This window comes from Ascaphus truei, chromosome 2 (genome assembly GCF_040206685.1).
Source record: "Ascaphus truei isolate aAscTru1 chromosome 2, aAscTru1.hap1, whole genome shotgun sequence".
NCBI lineage: Eukaryota > Metazoa > Chordata > Amphibia > Anura > Ascaphidae > Ascaphus > Ascaphus truei.
The window spans coordinates 202109719-202135966 of NC_134484.1; the positions used below are offsets into that span (position 1 = coordinate 202109719).

At 42.1% G+C, this 26248-nt stretch overlaps 1 protein-coding gene and 1 long non-coding RNA gene across 2 annotated transcripts; one reads left to right on the forward strand and one right to left on the reverse strand.

Moving 5' to 3' along the window:
• The first annotated feature begins 371 nt into the window (after positions 1-371).
• On the forward strand, positions 372-1428 carry LOC142488634 (uncharacterized). Its single transcript, XR_012799549.1, has 2 exons — positions 372-542; positions 926-1428. It is a non-coding gene; the product is annotated as an uncharacterized LOC142488634 (long non-coding RNA).
• A 2366-nt stretch (positions 1429-3794) lies between these two features.
• On the reverse strand, positions 3795-25757 carry LOC142487110 (leukocyte elastase inhibitor-like). The gene is made up of 7 exons (XM_075585831.1): positions 25583-25757; positions 19161-19337; positions 11405-11545; positions 8039-8156; positions 5987-6129; positions 5730-5897; positions 3795-4359 (listed from the first exon to the last, which is right to left on the reverse strand). The coding sequence occupies exons 2-7, from the start codon at positions 19326-19328 to the stop codon at positions 3964-3966; spliced, it is 1134 nt and encodes a 377-aa protein (XP_075441946.1). The 5' UTR covers positions 19329-19337; positions 25583-25757; the 3' UTR covers positions 3795-3963.
• Between the last annotated feature and the right edge of the window lie 491 nt (positions 25758-26248).

The window sequence follows — 26248 nt, forward strand, 5'->3', positions numbered from 1 at the left end:
AGTACAGATCTGACAGACCGTGGGCTCTGCGTCTGTTTTCCACCTTGATCATCAATCCTAAAATGAGAAACTGTTACCTGAAATGGAAGTTCGGAAATCCCATTGAGACATTTTACATTCAGATTTTTTAATTTTTTTTATTACGATTTAAGTTTTCATTTCTCAAAAAAGTTGTAATATTTTAATGTTTTTATTATCCTTGTTACTTTTGACATTATTTCATTTAGGTTTAGCTACTGTATTAATTTAAAATGGATGTAGGGGGAAGTAAGACAGTAACCCGCCCCAAAAATTTGTGCCGATTTATTGTTACACCTGAAAAAAACATTGCCCTCCTCTGCTCTAGACCCTCTCCAATTTTCCACATCATTACAGCTCCCTTCTCTGTTATGACCTGGCAACTTCTCTATACTACAGTTCATTTTCATCCGGCCTAGGACGTATCGGCGTGGGCATCTTGCCACAGCCAATGAGCGACCGGCATTCAGCTGCTGCCAATCGGCCGCAGGGTACAGCTAGCCATCAGCCATTCCACCGTGAAGGTAAGTCTCTAACTTTAACCCCTTACCACTAATTGGACCCTTACTCTAAAAACCCTTTACCCCAACCCATTAACCTAAAAGCCATAACCTTAACCCCTAGATGTCCCACAGCTACCTGAAGCTTAAACAGAACTTCAAATCTTTCCACCTTCCACTGTTACGCTACACTCCCTCCCTGTCAATAACGCCACAATCTTGTCAACACTCCCAAATCCGCTGCTTGGGAGTCAACTTTGTCTCTGCCCTTTCCTTCTTTCTTCACATTCAGTACCTCATTAAGTCCTGTCACTTCCATCTATAAAATATCACCAGAATAGGCACCCTTTTCTCACTCAAGACACAAACAAAATGTTAATTCACTCAATCATCTCTTCCCGGCTCAGCTATTGCAGCCTCCTCCTAGTTGGCATTCCCCTCATCTGAATGTCCCCACTATAATCCATCCAGAATCCTACTGCTAGACTTCTCTACCTCACATGAGCACCCCCGAGGAAGCCTAAACGAAACAAGTAGAATGATCAAACGCAGAACAGCGAGAGCCAAGCTGACCAATTTCCAAATCTCATGAGATGAGATCTCCCACCAGGTGATGCGGAAGTATCTGTGATCCAGATCGATCACGAACGCTGAGGAGAATGGACTGCCACGACCGGAGAGAGATTCCAGCTGACACTACCTGCCCTTCTTGTGAGACGGATTCCATACCAGAGAATGAGGAAGTGTCCATGATCTGGAGCACCAGTCAATGCTGAGGAGAGGAAATAGGATCACTGTTGCCAGACAGTCGGGTGTACTGTAATCCGCATTTTTTTTAATCTAAATATCTGTGAGTGCACCGTGCAATTGCTTGTTATTAATATTTATTTTATTAAACGGAATTATGCTATGTTTGCCCTTTGCTATATCCCCTTCCATATTGACTTCTAATCCCATGGAAGAATAATCACCAACATATAAGAAGAGAGGCCCAACAGTTTATCCATGTGATCTATTGGGTTTCCAGCTACACGCTTGAATTAACCATCCTCTTGTCAGTTCTATTCATTTGAGTGGGGACTTTCCCTGTCTAAGAAGATTACACTAGGTTTTTTTTTGTCCTTTTTGCACTATAGGTTCTTCTTCTTTCTAGACTTTGTATTTTCTCTCTGGGTGAGGGAGTGGACCTCAGCTGCAGGGACAGTTGGGTTGTATTACTGTATGCACTTATCGTTTTAATAATTTGTTGCGCATTTGATTGTTTTTCTTTTATCTACCTCACTCACTACTCTTCATCTGCTGCAACACTATGTAAAGTCCTACACTGGTTTCCCATAACCTCTACAAAGCCCTCAATGATGTTGCCCCGTTACATCTCAGCCGTCACCTCCAAAAACTCCCCTAAATTACCCCTCATTTATGCCCATGACGTACACCTCTCTTCCTCCCTTAAAACCCTCCTCTCACCCCCACCGGCAAGATTCCCTCTCCCCGTGGAACGCCCTCTCTGGAATTCCCTACCACGCAACGCATGGACTCTCCTCCAGCTTTCAGATTTTTAAAATGCACACTGAAAACGCACGACTTTAAATAACACATCCAGAAATGGGACCAGCTACTGTAGGTGGCTGGACCAAACTTCATCCTAAAGCATATTCAGTCTTACATTGAATGGCCAATTATACTTTTTGTTTCAACTGTGCCACTTATTCCCTGTAGATTGTACACTCTCACCAGCCGGGCCCTCAGTATCTTTTGTTTCGGTTTGTGTTTGTTCTTATTTGTATATCATTCTACCTAACGTAATTACTGTTCTCTCACTGTGCTGCACTGCAGAATATGTTGGTGCTTTATAAATAAATGATACCAGTAATAGAATGGGTCCTACAGAGAACCAGGCAATTTGGTTTTTGTCTGGGTTTTGTTTTCTAATTTCACTCTGAACAACACAATGACATATACCATATATGCACAATTCTCATCACCTTGTTTGAGAAAATGTACATACGTACCACAGAAGACTGTATTCGGAACTGGGGCACATGACCGCGGCAGCCCTGGCACTGGAGGATTAATGCTGTTTGGGACCCAAACACCGCCCCACCCCCCGCAATGTGACCGCAGAAGCCCGGCGCTGGAGGATTAACAGTTTGTGGGACCCTCCACACAGTGTGACTTCGGCAGCTCCGGCGCTGGAGGATTAATGCTATGTGGGACCCCCCACAGTGTGACTGCGGCAGACGCTGTCTCCGGAGTCACAGATTTTTTGCTTTTTCTATCGCGGCTCTTGCGAACGTACGTTTTGCTACATCTGTAAGTGTGGACAAATACTGGAGTTTAGTGACCTGGATTTCTTGCTATAAGTTTTGTAAGACCAGAAATGTTATGTTTGTTTTTCATCCCCTTTACTTTCATAAGGACCTACAGTAGATAGCACAAATTAGTGTCTCAAGATTCTCCAGCCACAATGAAATAGAAATTCCAAATATTCTGTAGTAAAAACACGTTCATCTCCTCCTTTTTCTCATCCCGTCGAAGACCAAAATAAGCCAATGGTAGTGATGTTTTTAAAGCAGCGATACTACTTCCCTTGTTTTTTTCTTTATTTGTATATGTAAAACATGTGACAATGTACAGTAGAATTCTACATTCTTACCAAAGATGGCAATCATTTGGTGAACTGTTATAAATCTGTACATATCCTGATTATGTGCCTAACGAAATGGCTGCTTTCTAACTTTGTGCTGCAGTCTATGAAATGCTGTAGCTGATATGTTACATTATATTTCAAAGCGTAACACATTATTGTGGGGGCCTTTAAAAACACAAAGGGGGCCTTTAAAAAAATTGCAGGTGGGCGTAAAATTGTAGTTGGACCCAGGGGGGAGGGGAAGAGCCGGGACAACCACTCTTTTCTCCCATAATGGGGTAAGGGTAGATGAAACAATTGTTTGACATGCAGCTCATTCAGAGTCCTTGGTAAAAATAAAACCGTAACTTATCAAATAAAGGATTGCTTTAAGTATAATCTAGGGGCTTGGCCCCCGTAATGGGATTGGAGGAATGGAGACTCTTTATCACAATGTTCGTTCTCTTTGACAAAACATAAGTACAGCAGATTGTCCTTTGTAATTATTATTTGTTTTAATTAGAACGTATCTAATCCTGAAAAAGACAGTTTAATTTAGAAAAATTGTGCATATATTGCAACAAACTGTAGCCTAAAGGGTACACAGAAATCTTACTATTTATGACACAAATGAGAAGCAATTGAAATATCAGTGAAATAATGAGTTGTGTTTATTAGTTTAATGCAGAATTTTAGAAGTCACATTGGTCCTGTAAAAGTGGATACTTTGTTTTCAAAGAAAAAAAATGTATTTTCTCACATATTTAATGTGGCACAGAGTAGTTAGACAATTTTGACATTACTCAGCCTCCTCTTCTAAGGAGAGGAATATCTGCCAAGGAAAAGTATGCTTTTTGTTGCATTGTGGCGAATGAAGAATAGAAAAGGGTGATCAGCATTGAATTCCTCTTCCATCAGCATGCAGAACATTGCAATACCAGCAGTTGCAGCAGCTGCTTCAGTGCCTTCTTCATTCACCTCCACAAAAGACTTGTGGACAACTTCGGATAAAAACAGGCTGCGTGTTCCTGACATCCCAGATAAGTCTGCACTGCCACTGTCAAAGATGTCTACCGCTCCCAGAGCAGCCAATTCTGACTTGAGTTTGTAGCTGTCTTCCAGTTTAAACTTGGGCAGATGCACATGCACATCAATGGAGCTCATGTTTTCTGTCCATTCCTGAATCTTTTCCTTGGTCATCTCCTTTTCAAGCTATGGTTAAAAGGGAAGGCAGGCTAGTTACATGGATGGGAAGCAACAGTAGGCTTAAGTTTTCATAAAGGCCTACAACAGTCAACAAAACACCGTACACGTATAGTCTGAAATATTATTAATAAAGTACTGTTTCTAAACAAAAACAAACATATTATTAGGTAAAAGGCCAAGTTGGATTGATACTCACTTAATTATAAAGATTCGATTAGAATTTTCCCTATGCAAAGCACTTATGTCATCCAAATGTAGTGAGTACATTCATTAAGATAGCACAGCAATGTTTTTCTGTCTTTTGTTTTACTGTTAGTCGGTATCTTATTATTCATCTATAATACACACAAAATCCCAGCAAGCTCAAACTTTTGTTTCCAGCTGGTCTCAGCTGTTTGGAGGTTAGTGCCCCCTCCCCCCCAAGGGTTTAAGCTCGCCCGTCCCCACTTTCAAAGTTAGCAGGTCTTTTTCATTTTACTGGGTTTGGACAGCTCCAATGTTGTCATTCTCCCTCCAAATAGAGGTAAATGAGAATTTTAATCAGGTAGTGTTAGGACCTACTAATGGCCATGCCTTGATGTGGTTTGCAGGCTTATAACGCTTTGGCCAAAGGGTTTAACTAAATGGCCCCTTTTCAAGAGAATATATAAGTATTTCTCTGTGTATTGTTTTTGTCATATTGGATGTAGCATTGGGCTTTTCTGTCTTTTTTATTGTATTCATATATACACTAAGGCTTTTTATTAAATTATTAATATGGTTAGTTTTAACTAGGTGCCAGTTAAAACGGTCATCTTCTATAGGCTTTACGTCTTTGGTTCTCAACAGGTGGTTTGGGAACCCATAGGGGTTCATGAGGTGTATCCAAGGGGTACCCCCAAAAATATGTAGTGGTGGACCCCAGGCAGTGGGTTGTATAGCTGTCAATTACAACAGTAGTTTCCAAAGTTGCTCTCCACAATGCTTTGCATCCACAATGGCAAGGCATTGTGGGGCAGGACTTTGGAAGCTCCCACAGCAAGTGACAGCTATACCACCCATGCTGTCTGCACAGAGCAAGGTACAGTTTCAGGCCTTATTAAGCATGTGTAACCCCTACAAGCTTAGGACACTTTACTGCCTTGGATCAGTCAAACAGGTTTGTTAGCAATAGTCTGATGAGTAGGCAGTAAGATTAATTAATTAGGGCTTCAAACAAAGACTTTCTAGCAGGGGGCACACAAGAAAAAACAAAAAACGGTTGGGTACTACTGTTTACATAGTTATACAGCCTGTCGCTCATACAAAAGTATACAGGGTATAATAGACCAAAGGTATTAGCTAAACAAGGAATGATAACAGACAATCTTGTAATTAAAATGTGGTAATCTAGTCACCTGCTGTAGCCCAGTGGTGTCATCATTAATATTATCTGGCAGCATGATGATCATACTGAGTTCATGTCCAGCGTATGGAAGCTCCAGGATACTACATCTGATTTCTTGGATGAAGGCGAAGGGAAACTTTTTCTTTTGATACATCATTTTTACTGTTTTTTGTTCATTCTGTGCAAAATGCAACACACAGATACATTTGTTAAAAGACCCCAAGAATGTTGTCTGTAATTCTCAGCAACAGTGATATGACATTTTACCTTATTTAATCGGAATGGCATTTCTGTGGTTTGTTCTGCATTAAATTTCTCAGCCCAGTCCCCTTTAAAGTATATGGCATTTACTAGCACGAGTTTGGTGGTGCCGTCTACTATCCCCTTAGACAATAGATCAGGAATTTTACCTAGAAGAAACATGTTGTTGTTAAATGTGGGATGAAGCAGCAATGTTCAACAATACATTCATTATTTCTGTTTACTTTCCTACTATCAGCCACTCAGGCTCCTTCTTTGTTGATTTGCAAAACAATGAAGATTGAAAGAGGGGAGACTGTTACAGTTCACAAGGACCCCTCATCCAATGTAACTCCCGAATGTTCGTATTTTAGCTTTTTCAGATTTTATATAAATCAGTTCATTAGAAGTGGCAGTGAGAATTATTTATCAAAGCCTTCCAGCTGAAAAACTGGTGGAAAATATATTTCCTGCTTCTGCAGCTGATAGGCTTTGACAATAAAACCCACATTTATGTTAATGTCATGTATGTAAAGGGCTGCTGACAGCTTTCCCGGGGCCCCCCATGTCGGCGGCCTTGCGAGTCCCCCCTCTTTCACACCTGACTCTCACTGTGTTTTTCTTTCCCCCCTAAGTCTCTCACCTCCCCTGTCTCCCTCCTCCAACTCCCCCCTCTCTTACACTCCCTCTATTCTCACACTTCCCCACCCCCGCTCAGATATCACTCAATGACCCCCCAATCACTCAATTCACCCCTGGCCACACACAATTTCCTCCCAACACACTCACATATACACACACACACACAATAACCCCAACAATAATGACTCCACCCAATACACACACAATAATACCCCCTCCACACACACATACACACACACACACACACACACATTGGGGGTAGTCTCAGACCACTGGTGCCTCCCTGGTCCGCGTGCAGAAGTTGAGTCAGACTTTCAGGGGGGCCCAGCTGTGTGCACCGGCGGTAGAGGGAGGCCGGCAAGTGAGAGGGGCCCGCAGCAGCTGGGGAGAACTGGGGCCTGGCGGCAATCAGAGGCCCAGCAGCAGATTGCAGAAGTTGGGCCTGACCCCTGGCCAGGCTCAACTTCCAGCACTGGCTAGTACCCTCGCAGCTACCAGGTCCGGGATGGTTGTTCCGGCTCTACCCACTGCTTTCGGCAGCCTTGGGTATAGATATCAACTTGCAAGGACTAAACTCGGTGAAATATGGGAATTCTGGACTACTAAAAACTTTTTGGAGATCAGTGAAACATAACTAAAGTCTATTAGATTGCAGATGTTAAACATTAGTGAAACCAGCTCCAAATTAGTGAAAGTTGTCTGGGACGCTAAATAAAGTAGATTTTGGCCCAGATCCACAAAAGGGTGCTAAGCTTTAGCATGCCTTTTCTCTTATATGAATGCTAAAGCTTAGCAGCTTTTTGTGGGTCTAAGCCTTTTGACCTAACTAAGTGAATGTACTGTCAACGGTTTTTAACGGGGTACACTGACAGTATGCAGCCAAGACACCTAGCATTATGATAAATTGTCCTCAATTCATTACATGCTTTGCTCATAGTTAAGCTAGAATAATAAGATTCAATAACTGTTTTAGCAGTTTAAGACGGGCAAACCGTTATAAACAAACGTCTAGATGAAGAAAATGGGTTCCCAGACAGGAGTAAATGAGGGCGTCATCCACATGCATTAGGAAGATACACTTTCACTTAAGCTCCTGAGACAAATTCTCTCCCACCAGAAACCTGTCATGGATGACAAGCCTTTAATGCACACCAAACGCTTTGTGTTTTCATGTCACTTTATGCAGCTTCCACATACAAATATAGCCAACGTTATTGTAACCTGTGGTGCACTTCAGCTGGTGAAATATTGTGATAGCTCTCTGGTTGGGCACGCCTGATTCAAAATAATGCCCACTTTTGCCACGGGTGGGTTGTGCATGTCCCACTACAGTAAAACTCAGTAGTTTGACTGCAACTTAAAAACATAAGTACTACAAATGTTCTTTTGTTGAGTTCTGTATAGTGTCCTGTATTAAATAGCAATGCTAAATATTACCTTTCGTCTGTTCTGCAACCCATTGGTTGATTTCCTTTCGGGATTCTTCCACGGCGGTTAGGAAGTCAACAGTTCCCAAGTCTGCGTTGTATAATTTTTGAATGGAAGCTAAAAATTCCTTGAAAAATATCAATAATACACATTGCTTAGAATATGTATTCTCTTAAGTGCATCTTGTAGTGATCTACAGATGCCACTAGCAATACAGCCATAATGAAAATAATAATATTTTATATTCTGCAAGCAATACAATATATTCTTGTATTCACTGTTGTAACATACTGTATTTAGTAAGCCACCATCTGGCGGTGGAAGACACCATTCATTTGATTGGGCTGTAAGGTGACTTTCAGCACCAGAAGGTGACTTAGGGCATATCACTGTGTATGGACCTTTATGTGCAGCATTTCAGAAACACCCATGCTTTTTCCTTCTTATTTTCATACGTCTGTACTAATAAGTCAAAATGAATACATTTTTATAGATGCCCATTTTGGAGTTTTTTACTTTAGTTTTTTAAATGTCAAGAGCTCCGAAAAATGTATTTTAGGACTAATACTTTAATGTATTTCCTTTAAGTAACAAGCAGACCTAAGCATTGAGCACCAACAATTCCTTGGTGCTAAACTGGACTTATCAGTGATCACTGGAAATTATTTGAAATGTGCCCATTTCCACCTTGAGCTGTAGGTAAATGCTGCTTTGTACTACAAATGAATGGAAAGTAAACTGTACACAAACCTTTTGCCTCTTCGCCTACAGGATGTTATCCATCTATTCACAGCACATATCCAACACGGCAAATATGCGTTTGGCAAATTCCCAAGGACATATAGCCAACCTGTGGGACTACTATTCCAGTTAAGGGGTTAACGGCCTATAAGGTGTTAACTGTGTGGGCTCCCATCCCAAGGCACAGAGTGACTTGCCAGAAAAGAAGCCACGCCCACTTTGTCTGGTGACCTGTGTCACCATCGGGGTATATATAGCCCAATGAAGGTTCTAGAACTCGGGTTCCTCATAGTTAGTTATGTAAATATGTTTCTGTGTATAGATAAGTATACTGTGATTGTCGTGTCCCCGTTTGTTGTTTTATAATTAGGGAAAGTGCCCTATCCAGTTAGCGTTTATAGTAATGGCCTCCGATAGCTCAAGAAGAGGAAGACTATGCCAAAGAGGGGTTCCCCACGCAGTAGCTCTGGGGCACAGTGGGATCAGCAGGTTCGCTTCCAACTCTGTATGCCTAGAAGATGTATTCAGTATACAGTTCTGGGATACTGATCCCGATAGAAGAGGGGCTTGTTCAGACCCCAAAAGGGCCCAGTTAATGTGGAGCATTACAGATGCTCTATAGAAAAGGGACAAGCTAACTAATGCCAAATTAAACAAGCCTATGTACCTGTCTAACGTAAGAAGAGTGAGAGTTACCTTGGGAAGCAGGACTAAGGGCCTCATGCTGAGAGCAGCGGTGGAATTAATTGGAGAAAGTAAAAAATAGTACCTTTTTTGGCGTGATTTAATCTCCATATGCAGAAAGGTCATAAAACTGCATTTAAAATCCTGTCTGCATATGGAGAGTTTCAACCGGCGATATGAGCGCTGTTGAAACGTGTTGTAAAAAAATCGCGTTTTTTTTTTTCTCCCCCACCGGCCGCCGAGCTCCAGCTTCTTGCCAACTTTTGTTGGCGAAGCAAAATGTTGAAAATCGCGCCATTTTTTTGGCGCGAACAGCCGTTAGATGGCGTTCGCGCCTCTCTGAATACGGCCATTTTCAACACTGGAGAGATTTAGGTTCTCGCCAGCCGCGCGGCGAGATTTGCAAATAAAAAAAAAAAATGGCGCTTCTTTCAAAACTCGCCATTACCTGCCTTTCTAAAGGCAGATTTCGGCAAAAAATGCCGCTTTTCCTGTTAGCGCTGCTCTCTGCATGAGGCCCTAAGTACAAACACGATTGTTTGCATGCCAATGTGTGTGGAAGGGCAAATGTCTTGATGTGAAGAGCATTATCAATGGCTGTTAATAAAGCTCCTGTTTGTTCTATAAAAGTTCCTGGTGCCCATCATTATTCCATCAGCATATCTATGTACAACCGGTGTGAATCCAGCACCCTGACATGGTATGAGAGACTGTGCGCAGCCAAACTCCTTAAGAGCCGGGCAAGGAGGGTTACAGACAACATTTGTAATGTGTATACAGCTACGGTATCACAAAGTTGTCCCTGCCTTCACTCTCTCCTGACATGTGCAGCCCTCACCATTTAATCAGAACAGCTGCTGCACAAGTGTCTGCAATGTGAACCAACCCAGTTCTGCGAAGGCTCTCTCTAAAATAGTCTGTTTGGACTTTGCCTTCCAATGCATCAGTGCTGTGATAAGTTCATACAACAGGTGGTCTGCAAAGTAGGACCACTTGATCAACTGGAACCAACTGTGTCATTCCAAGTGCTTCTAGTAATTACAATGGACTTCCCAGGACCAAGGGCCCTTGGTTGTTGGCTGCAATTCCACAGTATGTTATTTGTAGAAGTTTGCAAGTAAGTTCAGTGACTGCTAAAGCCACATTCTGTAGAGCTTTAATTACTATAAAGATTCCCAGCTGCAGGGGGGGGGGAGTAGAAACTAGAGCAAAAATCAACACTATAGATAATTAAAGAAAAGGTACAACATTATAAGCAAATGTTTTTTTTCTTTAGATAAATCTGGTACAATTCTTTTGCACTGGTTTTTGACCCAGTTTTCAGCCAGAAGACTTTAGTAAATAACCCCCAAAAATTCTAATCTCTTGATCACACTTTAATATATCAAGGGCCATACTGTACTAAATGGTGCTAAGACACAACAATTCAATAAACTAGCTAACTATAATAACTATCACAAAACTAAAGAACTATACTACTATGCTGTACTACTATTTAACTTTTTGTAAACATTTTTGTTGCGTTCATTTTTTTCTTCTATCAGTCTCTCTTACCCTTGGCCACACTCTCTCTCTCATAATCTACTGGGTTCAATGGGAGTTTCTGTGCAATAATGCACCGATCGGCACTACTGTATTACAGTTTCATGAATAACCCTCCCTGACTCGCTCTCCTACACTCTCCTGCTTTCTACTCCACCCAACATCAATACAGAAGCAAATTACATCAGCTCACATGACCCTTTATCAACTGTAATTTGTTGTGAAATTCGGGCAAAAGTTGCAGAATTTAGCTGTAACATTTTGTACCTAATACTATTTTCACAAATGGCAGAGCCATGTGAATCTTAAAAAAAATTGCAGTGAAAATATTCCGGGGCAAATTTCATGACATTCACACAACTTAAAGGACATCCTGAGTTTCTGTAGAGAAAGCTTGCATGGACTTACCGGAAGAAAGTTGAAGGTCTTTTCTCCAAAGAGCCGATTAGCCAGATTCAAAACATAGGATGACGCTCCTTTCTTGTTAATTTGAGAATTTAAAGTTTGAAAACTTGGGTGAAGGTCTTCAACATCATCAAAATGCAGAGTCTAGACACAAAAAGATGTTACTCAGAAAAATAAGAGAAACTGAAAATATAGAGTAACCAATGAATCATTTTTAAATGCTATTTTTTTCTTATTTTTTGCTGACCATGTACACACTTTAAAAATCTGTCTACCCAATTTATCCAGTGTGACAGAGGGGGCTTCCCATCCACCATCCATTACCTCAATACTTTCTCCCTGTGCCCCTTACCCCCTGCTCCTGGCCCATTCTCACCCTCCTCTGCGCTGGCACTCGTTCTCCCTCATGCTCCGCTTGGCATGCAGAGAGGAGTGGGAAGGGTGTGAGGCGGTAAACTCAAGCAGGTCACCCTAGCAGGCACATCTGGCTCTCATCTCCTTTCCTCACCACCAATGATCGTGTTCGTTCTTCCCCTGCTCTGCTCAGCATGTGGGGAGGGGGGATGGCACGCAGAAGAAAGGAGCAGGTCATCCAGGTTGGCCTGCTACCACAGTCCTCAGCAGACCACTGATGGCCTCCCTGCTCTCACAGTCCACTCTAGGAGCTGAATAGAGGGGGCAGGAAATGGCCATGGTGGCGGTCAGGTGCGGGAAGGGAGAGATCCCACGTGGGGCCTTCTTTATCCCTCATTGGTACCACTGTGTCTGGGAAAATAGTTCAAGTCCCAAGATGATCAACAGTCTCTAAATCTTTGGGTGATCAGATAGGACTTCATTCATGGGAAGTGGAACATGAAATGAAAAAAGAGATATTTAGTGCAACACAGCAAGTTCCCCTGAGGAAGTGTGTTTAGACACACGAAACGCGTAGGGCCATTTTTACTGTGTTTTGGACACTTTTAGTGGATAAGCAGTACAAGCGCTGAGTGCTGTGGCTTAGTGATAGAGGGGCAAGGAGGCGCGGATTGCCGTTTCATTTGGCTTCGTTGGAGATTGCCAGGCCTTGACGCCACGTCCGGTGACGTCAATACCGGTTCCGGCACACGACGGAGACGCCATTTCCGGGTTTTGCCAGCCAGGAGACACGGAAGGATCGCACGGCTTCCAGGACACTCTGCGGACCCTCTACACGTGGAAAACAGTCCACACCAGTTTACTGCTATATACCATCTGCCGTCCTGTGAGTGTTATTCAGGTTTTAACCGACCGGAGCGGCGTTCCAGAATTTTGTCCAACAATTTTATTCATTTAGTTTTATTAAATTAACTTTTATCATTAGCTTTGCTTTGTGTTTATCTGTCTTGGTGTGTCTATTTGTCTTGTCACTATTGTCAGCCAGTTTGCAAATCTATGTCTGTATAATTTGTTTTAGCTGTGTTGCACTTAATATCTCTTTTTTCATTTCATGTTCCACTTCCCATGAATGAAGTCCTATCTGATCACCCAAAGATTTAGAGACTGTTGATCATCTTGGGACTTGAACTATTTCCACTGGATATCCAGGATTCCATCACTTGGACTCACTAGGTGCCGGTTTTATGCTGTTTATTCTGATTGTACCATCAGTTTATCATCAGGCTGCCTTTTCTACCACTAGGGCTCAGCCTCCAAGTAGGGTATACTGTCTATTTCCCATTAGCGCTACTATACATCACCTTTTTCTTACTGTGTCTGGGGCCTCCACAGGGGGACCCGGCCAGCAATTTGTCCAGGTCGGACCCCCCTACCTTTCACCCTGCATAGGCGCAACAGGGAGAGGGCTTTTAAAAAAAAATGAGGGCCTTTTCATTGGACGGCTGTACGTCGCGCCTCAGCCAGGTGGCAGAGCTATGACATCCCCCTGACGTGGCATGTTCTGATTGGCTTCCTCTCCGACTAGCAAGCTCCCTGACTGGTGCAGCTTTGGCCCATAGGTTCTAATGGGGCCAGAATCCCTTAATGAAGCACACACTGCCCTTAGATTTACACACAATTGGGGAAAGACATTTTGATGCTATGCTGTCTCCCTTGGAAGCGCTGAGCCATGCAGCAAATACCTTTGCCTCTGCGTCCAACCCAAGGAGTCCGTCTTTAACTGTCATGGAACAGAAATACCCCGTCTGCCTTTTCTGTTTCAGCCCCCCTTCCCTTGGCAGTTCCCCCTGCTAGCTGCACTAGGATGTCACTTTCCTTGCAGTTCTCTCTCAGTGCAGATGGAATGGATACATTATGTATCTCTTTTTCCTTCCAGTCTGTCATACCCCTGGTTGCTCTGGCAACGTCTCCAGTCCTCCTAGTTTTGGGCTTTCCCATTTCCCCCCCCCTGTCTTTTGCTGACAGTTAGTGCAGTCTCACTGAACCTTTAGTGTGACCCTTGCCCCTCACTTCCTTTTCCACCATTACCTCTGGATGAGTGAGCACTGCTGTATACTCCTGTATGGTAGGATTATCTTTTCACCTGCTCTTAACTACCAAGGCACCCACAGAGAGACACTATTCATACATCAACATCTCTTCACAAGTGACTGTATTTTATGCTACTTTCCAAAAATAAAGTAAAGAAAAGAAACAGAACTTGTTGTGCTTGGAAAAGAGGGCCGAGTTGACACTATCTGGGCTAAATCATCTTACACATGACCCCTGGCTTTCAGAATATTAACCACAGACTGTAACTGAAATACTGCGAGTTATAGGAACTTCTACTACCTCACCTTTCATTTACTGTTGCTGATTGTATGTTATATTTAGTGTACTGTACCTTTCCATACTAAACCCCGTTTAATAGTTCTATTGTCGTGACTAGGTGTTATCTGACATGGATTTTAGTAACTTATTGTATGTTGTTTTATTGGTTAGGGCGCTTACTGGGTATTCTGTGACCCTTGCATTTGAATTTGGCTTGGGCCCCATTATCCCCAGTAATCCCCAAGTAGCAGCGTAGATAGGGATGCTGGTCCTTGAAGTGGGATTGACTCTTTGTGTGAATCAGGGATTACCAGGAGTGGGTGGGAGTGTACCCTGTGTAGGTGCACTGCTCTTAGGGCGGGTCCCATCCAGTGATTCCACTTTCCGATTTCCCTGGAAATGTAATCCCACACCAGGATCAAATTTCAAACACCGGGAAATCGTAACACTGAAAACCCTGAAGTGAAGTGCACATGCGCAATGTGATGTCATCGCTTAGGGTCGGGAACACGAGCCAGAGTTACATTGTCAGACTTACTCCCCAAGAAGACTTGCCGCGGAGCAGAGGGCTGGGCTGGCTGACTGAACTCAGATAGAGGGAGGGACAAGGAGAGGAGAGGACATCATAGCCACTCCTCTACTCCGATGTGTGGAGGGGCGGGTTCTCCAGGCTGCTGTGCTGCAACTGCCTGCTTTACTTCAATGCTGACTGATCAACAAGTTGAGCACAAGAAGGTTTGCACATTGCCACTACCCCCACCACCTGTACCTCAGTGCCCCCACAACTTGTCCCTTGCTGCCCCCATTAACCATGTCCCTCGCTCCCAGCCTCCACCATTTCACCGCCCCCTCCAACCCCCCACTTGTACTCTGCTAGGTTATACTCTGTCAGTGTATAGCGCCATCTGGTGTATACACTAATAACGCGTATAACCTGACTATACTATGCACATAATATAACCACTATATTGATACAATGCTTAAAACACAATATACAACTCTATGCTCCTCTAAATATATATTATACACTCAGTGTCCGTTACTTAAGTCAGAAAAAATACTTTTACTGATTTGTGAAGTAGTATAATAATAATAATAATAACAATAATAATAATAAGTACATACAATTTGTGATAAAAAAAAATGATTTAAAATAGAATCAATGCAAAAGTAAATGTGTGTAAAATATGATATACTGATACTGCTGCTCAAACCCTTATAGAACAGTTTCTTGAGTTCTTCCAATTTCAAACTTTCTCCAACTTAGGCGAGCGTGCAGAGCTGGCTTGATGACGGTTACAGAGGCCCCGTGCTCTTCCCCACAAGAATTAAATGGATTGCCTGGGGAAGAGTGCGGGACCTCTGTAGCTGTGTCTTACCTTGTCTGGCGGGATCTCTTCCTACGGGTCCTGTTATCATGGCGCCACAACATCATATAGTGTTGCGTTCCATGACAAAATGGCGCCACAATGTCATGTGACGCAGTAACGACATGACGCTGCATCATCTCAGGAGGAGATGCTGTGCCGTTCAGGAGACCCGCAAATGCCCCTGCACCGAGCGATAATCTCAGCCGGCCCTGTGAGCACAATATCAAACCAAAAAGAGCTGAAAACACAAAATAGTGTAATAGAATGAACCAGCACTCACCCTGTCTACTATAATTCAGATGGAGGTGCTATGATCCTGCATCTAGACCACTAGATTCATACAACTACTGGATCAGCACTCAAAGTCAATTAAAAAAGACTTACATTTTCCTTTTGGTCTCACCAAGTTTCTTCTTTAATGTATTAAAAAAAAAAAAAGTAGCAATATAGAAAAAAAATCAGCACACACAGGGAAAGGAACAGTTAGCAGACCGTCTCCAAAATTGAACATAGCCGGGGTCAATCTATTCCCCTGGGATTTTCTTGTCCCTGCGGGGTCCATCACTTCGGCACTATACAGGTGTGCAACCACTGTGCCTCTTCATATCCACACATCATGGGCAGTCTCATTTCTTACTTCTACTCCTAGTGTGTCTATTTTTCCTTTCTGTATGGACAGCACTACGGCCTTTACTAGTAGTCCTCCAGGATATCCTTTTATGTTTCTCTTAAGTGTCACTTTTGCAGTTATCCTTTGTACACTCTTGGGGGGCACTTGCACCGGGGCGGGGTCTTGCCAATGTAAACTGCCCCAAGGCCCCTCACTCGGAGACCTGTATTTTTTCTCCATCCACTGGTAGGCCTTCAAACACAAGGGATGGATGGTCAATTCCCGGCCATAATCATTTCCACCAATGTTCTGGCACAGTTTTCCTAGTTGTCCAAAAATATTGGCATTTGTGCCAATTGTAGCCCCAGTCTCTTCCTTGCTGCGGACTTCAGGGCATAGTGTATGAAGGTCACCACTGTCAATGGTCCTTCTACTCTAGTTACTTTCTTGGGAAACTCATGCTTCACCACTACATACAATAGATAGGGTAGCTGGTGTCACTGAGGCCCCAAAATGACCCAAGCCCCCCAGTTGTTTCAACAGCAGGTGTTTTAGGTACCGATTGTACCAGGGCTTGAAAATGATGGATACTTGTGATCCACTATCAAAAAGGACGTTACATACTTGTCCCTCGCTTTCAGTCATGCTGAGGACCCCACTTGCACCCCAGTAGTCCCAGGTGTAAGTGGGAAGTAGAATAATCTCTTCCGGGTGTCGTCTGAACTGACCTTTCTGCACTCGGGGCCCAGTATGCACCTTCCCGAAGCCAAACGAGAGCGGATGAATTGCTTCACTACCTGCGGTGGATACGCTCTGTTCCAGCACTGACTGGCATAATGTCCTTCTCCCCCGCATCAATAGCAGTTTTTGGATCAGGATTTCTCCATGGATTCCTCCCCCACCTATGGGTTTGTTCTTTATGACAACCGTACTTCTTCCCATAGTTTCCTCTTGACTATTCACACTATTCACTTCTCCCATTCACATGGCATTCATCAATTCCGCCCCCTCTTTTGTGGGCTCCCCTGCTTGGACTCTCCTCACTTGGCCTATCAGGGGTCATAGCCCGCATCAGACCTTCCTCGTGGGCCAGGTGCAATATATCATAATCCCCATTAGCTAGCAGCTGCTACACTCAGCGGACCTAGTGGTCCTGCGTGGTGACTACCATCCTGGCAAAGTAAGGCTAGGATTAGTAGTGTGTGTTTTTGGGCACCTTTTTCCCTGAGCGGGAATCCCTCGCAGTCGGTAGCACCATGTCGCTTTCCTGGTGGGCAGAGTCCGGATAGACTCAGAGTACCGTTGACCTGCTGTATTTTGGTACCGGCGATCTGCCGTTCTGTCACATCCAGCAAGATAAAATAACGTGCCCATGGCACAAAGAGCTAATGTTCAGACATTTTAACAATGCACAGGTAGACAGATCCATGCCATGTCTTATTACAGTAATAATTTATCACTAGATTACAAATCCTTAGATAAAGTGTGCTATCAGTAGATCACTGTTTTGGAATTTTCTGATTGTATATTTGTATTCCACACTTTTTCACACATTTTCTTTGTTGGTATACTCACATTTTTCATAATTTTCCTCAAACTGCTGAACAGATTGTTACAAACAAAATGTACAGTATATAATGTACATAACTTTTTTACATGAGAAAACAATGTTTTTCAGGGTATTTGCCAATCACTGGGATTTACTATCTAAATGGATTTGTATTTTCACAATATGGCAAATATTATGTTTGCAATAATAATGATTTTGAAATTATTCTGCGCTTCAGCATGTTCCTAATTGGGAGTCAAATTTCTCTCAAGTTTATAAGGATACTGCGAGTAAGCCAAAATGTAAACGTTTTTGTCCACTTCAACAGCTAATGCAAAATAAAGTGCATTTTTGAAAGATTGGTGTTTGCTTTTTGAGATACTGCAATAGAAATGCATTAGTCTGGAATTTGCTGAAGATATGCATGTTTGCAGATAACAAATCATCTGTTAATGTTATCTCTTCATTTTATGGCATCTTCAAAAGAGATCAATCTTTTAGCCTTTTTTACCTACTGTATGATAAAATGTGCATGTGTTTTTAAAAACGTTGTCCAAAGTTCAGCAAGTCCATGAGTAACTTTTATTACTCAAACAATTAACGTATGTCTGCCTTATACATTGCACCCATATTAGCTGCCATGGTGAAAAATGTAAACACTGTGCACACAGTACCTTCTTTCACTGATAAGGAATCATATTAACCCTTCCAACACTGAAGGATTTATGCCCATGGTAACTCAGATACTGTAGGCCAACTCTTGCCTATGTTTTAGTTCTAGCTGTCAAATAAAAACAGCACATACAATGTCATGTTTTTCTCAAGACATGGACAACATGTGTGGAATACATGAGACAATTACAAACACTGCAGTCAATATTTTAGGTTGATGTGATACACCCAGCGTTAATTCAGATGAAAAACTTCTCAATTACAGTAAGTCCTTGCGATCATATAAAATGCATTTAAATTATCCTGATATCAAGACCAAATGTCGAGGCTTGTGCCGCTGGTTTCTTTTATACTGTGGCTTAGTTTTATTTATAACTAGGTCATTTGACGCTGCATTGCCATGGCGATGGACATCGTGTCAAATGACCCTGCGGCATTGCCATGGCGACGCTTCGCCTGAAGTCAGCTGAATTCAGGTGAGTTACAACGCTGAAGAGCGTGGGGCCTCTGTAACCGCCGCGCCCCCCCCAAAAAAATCTTGTGCCCCAGTTTGTGCACTGTACTTAGCAAGTGAAAAAGATCATCATTCAACCTCCTTGCCCACAGGTTGAAAATAAACCGGTATTGTGTTTAAAGAACAATCACTAATGCCGTCTGATTAGCACACAAGTAAAATATACACACATACATACATTATCCTAGTCTATAAGATTGAAAAACATCATATCTTTAACCACAATCATACTTTTGTAAATATCACACGCTGTATTTTATTTTTATTTGGACGGTCAAAGAGCATTCCCTTGAAAGGTTTTTTTTTTTTTTTTAACTAACCTTAGATATCTGCTCTGCAGTTTTGCTTCTGGTCCCCAGATAAATCATAGCCAAAGCAGCTGATATACTGATAGGAGAGATAAAAAGATTTCCCTTTGGGTTGTTTTCATTTATCTTCTTGAACAGATCAAGCGCAAAGTGGGTGCAGGCAGAACTCAATTTCTCCATCTTGAGGTCCTAAAAAAACAAATATTTGTTCATATTCACCATTCCAAGACATTGCTTTATTCATAAAACAGGACTGCAGTATCTGCACTGACAATGGGCACCTAGATCAATGTTATTAGCTTCATTTGAAAGGTCACCCTTAAAGTAATATTTTGACCTACTGTATTTGTGTGTAAAAAATGTTTCTATTTTTTTAGGATTCCGTGTAATACCAACCTTCTCTGGTAGTTTGTCTTCATCTTTACTCTCTTTAGCTTTTAAAAAGTCAGCAAAGACTTATCACAAAAGACATTAGGCATATATCGTAACAACACTCTAAAGCATTTGGTTACTAATAAACGTAAAAATGTTCAAACAAATAATAATTTTACTTGTCTGATTTTTTTTATGGTGTCAACCTCCGGTATTTACTTTAATAAACATGCCACTGCCTTTAGTACACTTTGGTTCTAGGGGCAGAGAAAGCAGGCACACAATGTAACAAATCAATAAGGAAATCCCACAGGATGCTGGGTTGTATCAGGAAAGGTATAGGCAGCAGAAAGAGGGAGACTGTAATGCCACTTTATAGATAGTCCCACTAGGGACGAAACTCGAGCCCTAGGCCGTGATTATAGCGGCCGCGTGTACGCGCGCCGCAAGTACGGATATGTGTTCCTCAAGTAGGCTACCCATAGTGTGCGCAAGTGCTGAAGAGCGGCGATTTTTGAAAATACAATTGAATTCGTTTTTTCCGCTCGACAGCCGCGTCGCATGAGCGGTTCAGCCAATGAGGGCGAACCGGCTTGGTGACGCCTCCGCCACGCCATCGCCTCCAGCCTCAGTGCATGTTTCGCGCGAGTGACAGGCCCGTGTGACGTATAATCGCGGCCTTAGGCCAAGTCCTGCTGTCATGGGAGCTGCGGGGACAAGAGCCACCCCACAATGGGGCCAGGCCCACTGCAAGGGGTGGCCGCCATGCTGTGCAGCCAGTTTTTCAAGCAGACAGGAAAATTGTGATCAATACTAGTGATGGAGCGGTAGTTCAGCCAATGAGGCGAACCTGCAGTGTGATGTCATGGCCCCGCCCCCCGTCATGCTCCCCTGTCTTTCCCCCTGCAGACCAGGGAACTCTGCTACACGCGCCGCCAGCCTCGCAGGCGCGTGTGTAGCGCAGAGCGGGACCGTAGCCTTAGCAGTTGTTGAGAAAGCTCTTCTCCAGTATATGACACAAATCCATCACCCTATTCCCACCCCTTCTGTTCTAAATGTGGTTGCACCCAATATATTTTAAATCTCACTGGAACCCGAATTATGATACATATTTTTCTACTTTCCTTATTATCTATATATTTCGAGTGCCCCGGACATCTGAGATATTATATATCATTTTTTTAACAGCTTGAGGGGAGATATTACTCATTTTAGGGACCCTTTGGGGAGATAAGTGAGCCAGCTGGATAGCTGTATGTATTAACCCTTGTCACAAACAAAAGTCATGTGCTCACAGTGTGCCATTCGTGATAGCCATCAAGATGCAGCGGCCGTTATTCGAACAAATCACGGAACCGTTTTCGTGTGCTCTGCTGTATTCCATGCGGCATTAACGCGTCCAATCACACCAGGCACATATGTTTATCGCGGTTGCTTTGTTTGAATTTCATGGATTGTGTGCAATTAAATGCAATGAAATGAATGAATGAATTGTAATGTGTACAATACTGTGCTACTGTGTCAATTTCAGGCGTTTAAAAACCAGAACACTAAAATGCCATTTTCTGCACTCGCATCTAAAGGCGGTACGGTTGGAAGAAATCACGCGCCATGACATGGGTATTCAGAGGTATACAACGCGTGAAGTGTTCGAATAACGGCCACTGCATCTGTATTACAATATTGTTTTTAAACAATTTCCGAGATGGGCGTTTCTAGATATGACAACAGTAGTTACACTGGGATACTACATGGTTGCAATAGCATTAAGAAAAAAAGTGCAAATGCTATTAAATGACAAAAACTATATACAGTATTTTCATGTTTAAAAAGGGCGTGTCTGGTGTATGCCGAATACAGGCTCCAGGTCAGTTTTCTGTGCAATGTATTAGTATTGTAATTATTTACTTTTTCATGTTCATTCTTATTCACAAGGGCTCTTGATAAGTTTAAAAAAAATCCACAAACCCAATGTCACTGGGGCTGTCTCAGCAAGTGAGTTTAATGTGGACGTATAAGACATAGTACAATGTAAGTAAATGTGACACCAATTTACTGTATGACTCACTAGGATACTCTCACTTGTACTGTATGACTCACTAGGATACTCTCACTTGTACTGTATGACTCACTAGGATACTCTCACTTGTACTGTATGACTCACTAGGATACTCTCACTTGTACTGTATGACTCACTAGGATACTCTCACTTGTACTGTATGCTTTCACACAGCACTACTGGCATTCCTTCTACTTCTGTGGTCACAGGTGAGCAAGTCTATTTATTGGGTAGCAAGATAAGGAACAGATTTCTAGAACAAAGGGAGAGGAGGAAATACAGTAAATAAAAGGCCTGGGATTAGAAATAAGGGAAATAGATCAATTTGAAACATACATATACAATAAACTTGGTCTTGGAGGGATGTTAGAGCTCCTGAAAGGCTGTTACCAGTGAGCTGAAGGACTATAGATCGACTAAATGGGAAAACATTGATTGATTTGAAGAGATTAATAAACAAAGTGCCCTGCCTCCCAACCTTAAAATCAAGTGTAAATTGATAGTAATAAATCACTGAAGGTTCATAAGGGAAAATGAAGCAGCAAAATCACGAGTCCCCAAAGGGGCCACAAAAATGTTCCCATATATATTGCACTCATTTATTTTACAAAGTGATCGCCTAGTATTGGCGACACAGCTCCCAATGTACTTCAGAAGCAAAAAATAGTATAATGTTATTAACATATTACAACAATGTGAACTAATATATACAGTGTAGATATAAAATCCACAGTGGTAGGTGTAGGATCTGTGTAGAGACAGTGTATCCACAAGCTATGTGTAGATGCTCCACTCCACAATGTCTATGTATGTTTTGCAGTATTGCCGAGATACAAAATTGACACTAGAAAGTAGCGACGGAATGTATCTATATGACTCTATTGATACGTGTCAATACCTATATCAAATATATACAGTCTCCCTTTCAACTGTGTAAGGCTGAGCTTATAGTCCGTGTGTTGGCACACGCGCACGTGCGGCAAAAACAAATTACAGACTCCCTATGAGGCCAGCCCTAGTGCTCGCGTGTGCATGACGGAGCGTGATGGCGGGACCACATTATCAAAAGACAAGATTTTTGTCGTTTGGTGCAGCGGGCGAGCGATAGCCATGTCAAGGCTGCGGTTCAGCCAATGATGGCGAACCAGCCGTGTGATATAATGGCCACGCCCCCACCACGCCTCTGCATGGCATAAACATCGCTAGGAGAAAATTTACAATCGGGGGAGCGACAGGCATGTGACAGGTGCGCGCGCTCCATCGTGGGAGAGCATGCGGTGAGTATAATCTCAGCCTAAGGGTATATATCTCTGCCAAATCACCCGCCACACTGTCTGTACATAGTTTTGTATTGCAATCATCTGTTCAAAGGGTTAGTGACCCAGACATATAGGAAACACAAAAAGAAACAGCTAACTGATTTCAGGCAGTACAAATGCTTGCTCCTCAGATTTTAGATTTTATATCTACATTGTATATTAGTTCACATTATTGTAATATATGTTAATAAAATATTATTATTTTTGAAGTGAAACTTCTTTGCTGGCGCCTACAGGATTTTCATGGGAAAAAAATCCTTGCATTGTGACGAAAAACCATAATGCGAGTGACGTCACAGTACTAATAGACGTGCACCACCGCGTGTTGCAGTCACGCTCGCGCACAAAAACACTGTGTCTGTCTCGGCCTACTCGGCGCTGGCTCAGGCTCAGTGCGCCTGTGCAGAAGGCCCCGGCACACCATCAACAGGACAGACACAGACTTGCACACAGTCACACTGACTGACACACACTGATTGACACACTGACACACACAAAAATGCAGTTATTATAAATGTAGAAGTGCAAATAGCTAAAACGCGTTCTAAGTCAAACTTCTTTGTGTTTTGGCACTGAAATTGTGTTTTGATTTTTAATTAAAAACATCACCATCACAAATACTATTTCTGTGATAAAACAGTGACAAAAGACAAAGAAGTTTCGCTTAAAATGCACGTGATCAGCACACACCATTTGTTTTGCTTTAGGAATACATTGGGAGATGTGTTGCCAATACTTTGTTCTAGTATTGTACTTTGGGACCACTGAGTCCTCTCTCCTATTATGTAAAATAACGGAATGAGTGCAATATATATGGGAACCTTTTTGTGACCCCTTTGGGACTCCTGTGCTTTTGCTGATTTGAAGAAAATATGACAACCATGATTACCTATCAAACCTTACCCAGCACTGCTTTAGTTATTAGTCTAGAGAGAGGATGTGACTCGCACAGCTCAAGCAAAACAGTTCAATGGGACAGTGGTTCCCAACCTTTTTTACATTGTGAACTCCCTACTAGATAAAATTTGTTTTGGCGAACCCATTTCTAGGTTATCAAACTGTTCTGTGGATTAAAATTTATCATTAAGTTATTAGCGAAAACTCTCCATGCTTTTTAAATAGTTTGACAAAACATTTCCCCAGCGGCTTCTTTTAATAACAAAGGTTCAGTCCACCATACATGGTTATTTTTCAAGAGAGAAAAATACATGCTGTATTCTACATTGGAGGTACTGCTGCTTTAAAATAGTCAAATGGTAATAAACCAGGCTTAAAATACAGATGCACGACCTGCTCACACGGGATATATTTCAGTACTGTACCTACTGTATGGGTGGGGATCTTTGTGATTTGAAACAGGGATGGAGCTATAGTCGTCGCAAAGCACTGCGGGGTGGGGGGTAACAGGGGGAACATTGATGTGCCCCCATTTGGGGGACTTTTTTTAAACGTTTTGAAATCCCCCCCTGGCGGTCCTCATGGTGCGATGCCAGCGCTGCCACTAAGGATTCTGGACCATGATATGTCACTGTTCGTGCCTGTCAATTGCTACAGGGGCGCTCGATGGTGGAGGGGAAAAGAGAGGGCCCAAAAGTTTTCTGCCACCAGGACCCAGCCCACCGTCTAAAGACCCAATGTAAGCTCCATATGATATTAAACAAGTAGTACAATATATATAATATATATATATATATATATATATATATATATATATAAAAAATAAGTTTTGTGCCGGAGGCACAGAGATATATATATATATATATATATATATATATATATATATATATATATATATATATATATATATATATATATATATATATATATCTCTGTGCCTCTGGCACAAAACTTTGATTTGAAATTCTACAGGCTTAGTCATTGTTCTGCTACGTACAGCATACTTATTTATTTATTTATAAAATATTTTACCAGGAAGTAATACATTGAGAGTTACCTCTCGTTTTCAAGTATGTCCTGGGCACAGAGTTAAACAAAATAATACATGGTTACAAATACAGTTACATAAATAAACAAGGTATACATTATATACAAGACATTGCGTGCACAGTTAGAGAAAATATATATTATGAGCGTATGAAACAGTATACGCTGTCGTGCTATAAACTTCAAGCACACGATTATTACTGTACAGTATACCTAGATACAGAAAAAAAACTCAGAGAGGAATATTCTTTTTCTTGTTTATTAGGTTTTAGAAACTGCAAACCCTTATGCAGGATCTTTAATCTTTCTGACATCTGTCATATTGCATTTGATTACAATGTATATAAGCTGCAGAATATTTCACACTTTGATGTATACATTTGTTTTATGTTTAAAAATGTTATGTCATAAATATTAAAAATAAATAGGAATTCCCAAGGTGAAAAACATTCATATCTTATTATTCCTTCGTAATAAAATACAGCTGCTGGTAAAAATTATACAACCCTCCTGTCACATTTCACATATATGCAAGTTCAGGAACTCCTTTAACCCCTACACTGCAATGCATCGCAAGCCTCTGTGTACAGAAAGGGTTAAATTGAGTCAATAATAATACTAATACATGAGGAAGCTGCAAAAGGAGTCATTCCTGGGCCTCGTCGAGTTCTTTCAGCTGTGTACGTAACAAGGAAGCATTGTTTACGTTCAGCAAACTGGGCTTGGTAATGTCGTCTTACCCTGTGTGTGTTTGTCTCAGTCCCTTGCAGTGCCGCTGTCCCAGCGGTATGTGAGAGAGAGGTGGGTGGAGGCTAGCTGTGCTGTACAGGAGCTATCTTCTGTGGGTCACCCAGGAGTCACACACTCATGAGAGTCAGTCAGGGAATAAGAAAGGAGAGAGGGGGAGGGCTCGTCACGACCAGGAAGAAAGCAGTGATAACAATGTGAAAGGTGTGCCCATGATTAGTTCGGCAGTGGGTAAGAACCCCAGAAAGCTCTGATAGCACCTCTGCTATTAAAGGTGGCAGACAATCCTCTACGTTTATCAAAACGCCAACGTAATACTGTAATTGGCTTCCTTAAACAAACGTAATCATGCTCGATAAAAGCATCCTTTTGGTTTCTTTGAAATGTTAGAAACCTTCTTTTCACCCGGGACTCTAAATGGGAGCGAGATTGAAACATTTCTAGTCCTTAGCCTAATTTGTCTCTGCCAGAGAGCCAATAGGTATAAGGGGGAGAGGCATAACAACATAACATACCATTGTATTACAGATGTTGTCAAAGTATGCAATTCAGCCTCTAAAAATACGTTATTGTGAATATTTTGTTGTTGTCCCTCTGCCTGTGAATAACTTTGTTTCAAAGCAACCAAAGCTACAGGTGTGTAACACTTTGCAGGATTT

Coding starts and splice junctions, on each gene's coding strand:
- LOC142487110 (XM_075585831.1), bottom strand. CDS start 19,328: ATGGAGAAATTGAGTTCTGCCTGCACCCACTTTGCGCTTGATCTGTTC. Junction 11,546..19,160: donor CTGCAGAGCAGATATCTAAG/GTTAGTTAAAAA, acceptor TTTTGTGTCTAG/ACTCTGCATTTTGATGATGT. Junction 5,898..5,986: donor TGCCATTCCGATTAAATAAG/GTAAAATGTCAT, acceptor CATTTTGCACAG/AATGAACAAAAAACAGTAAA.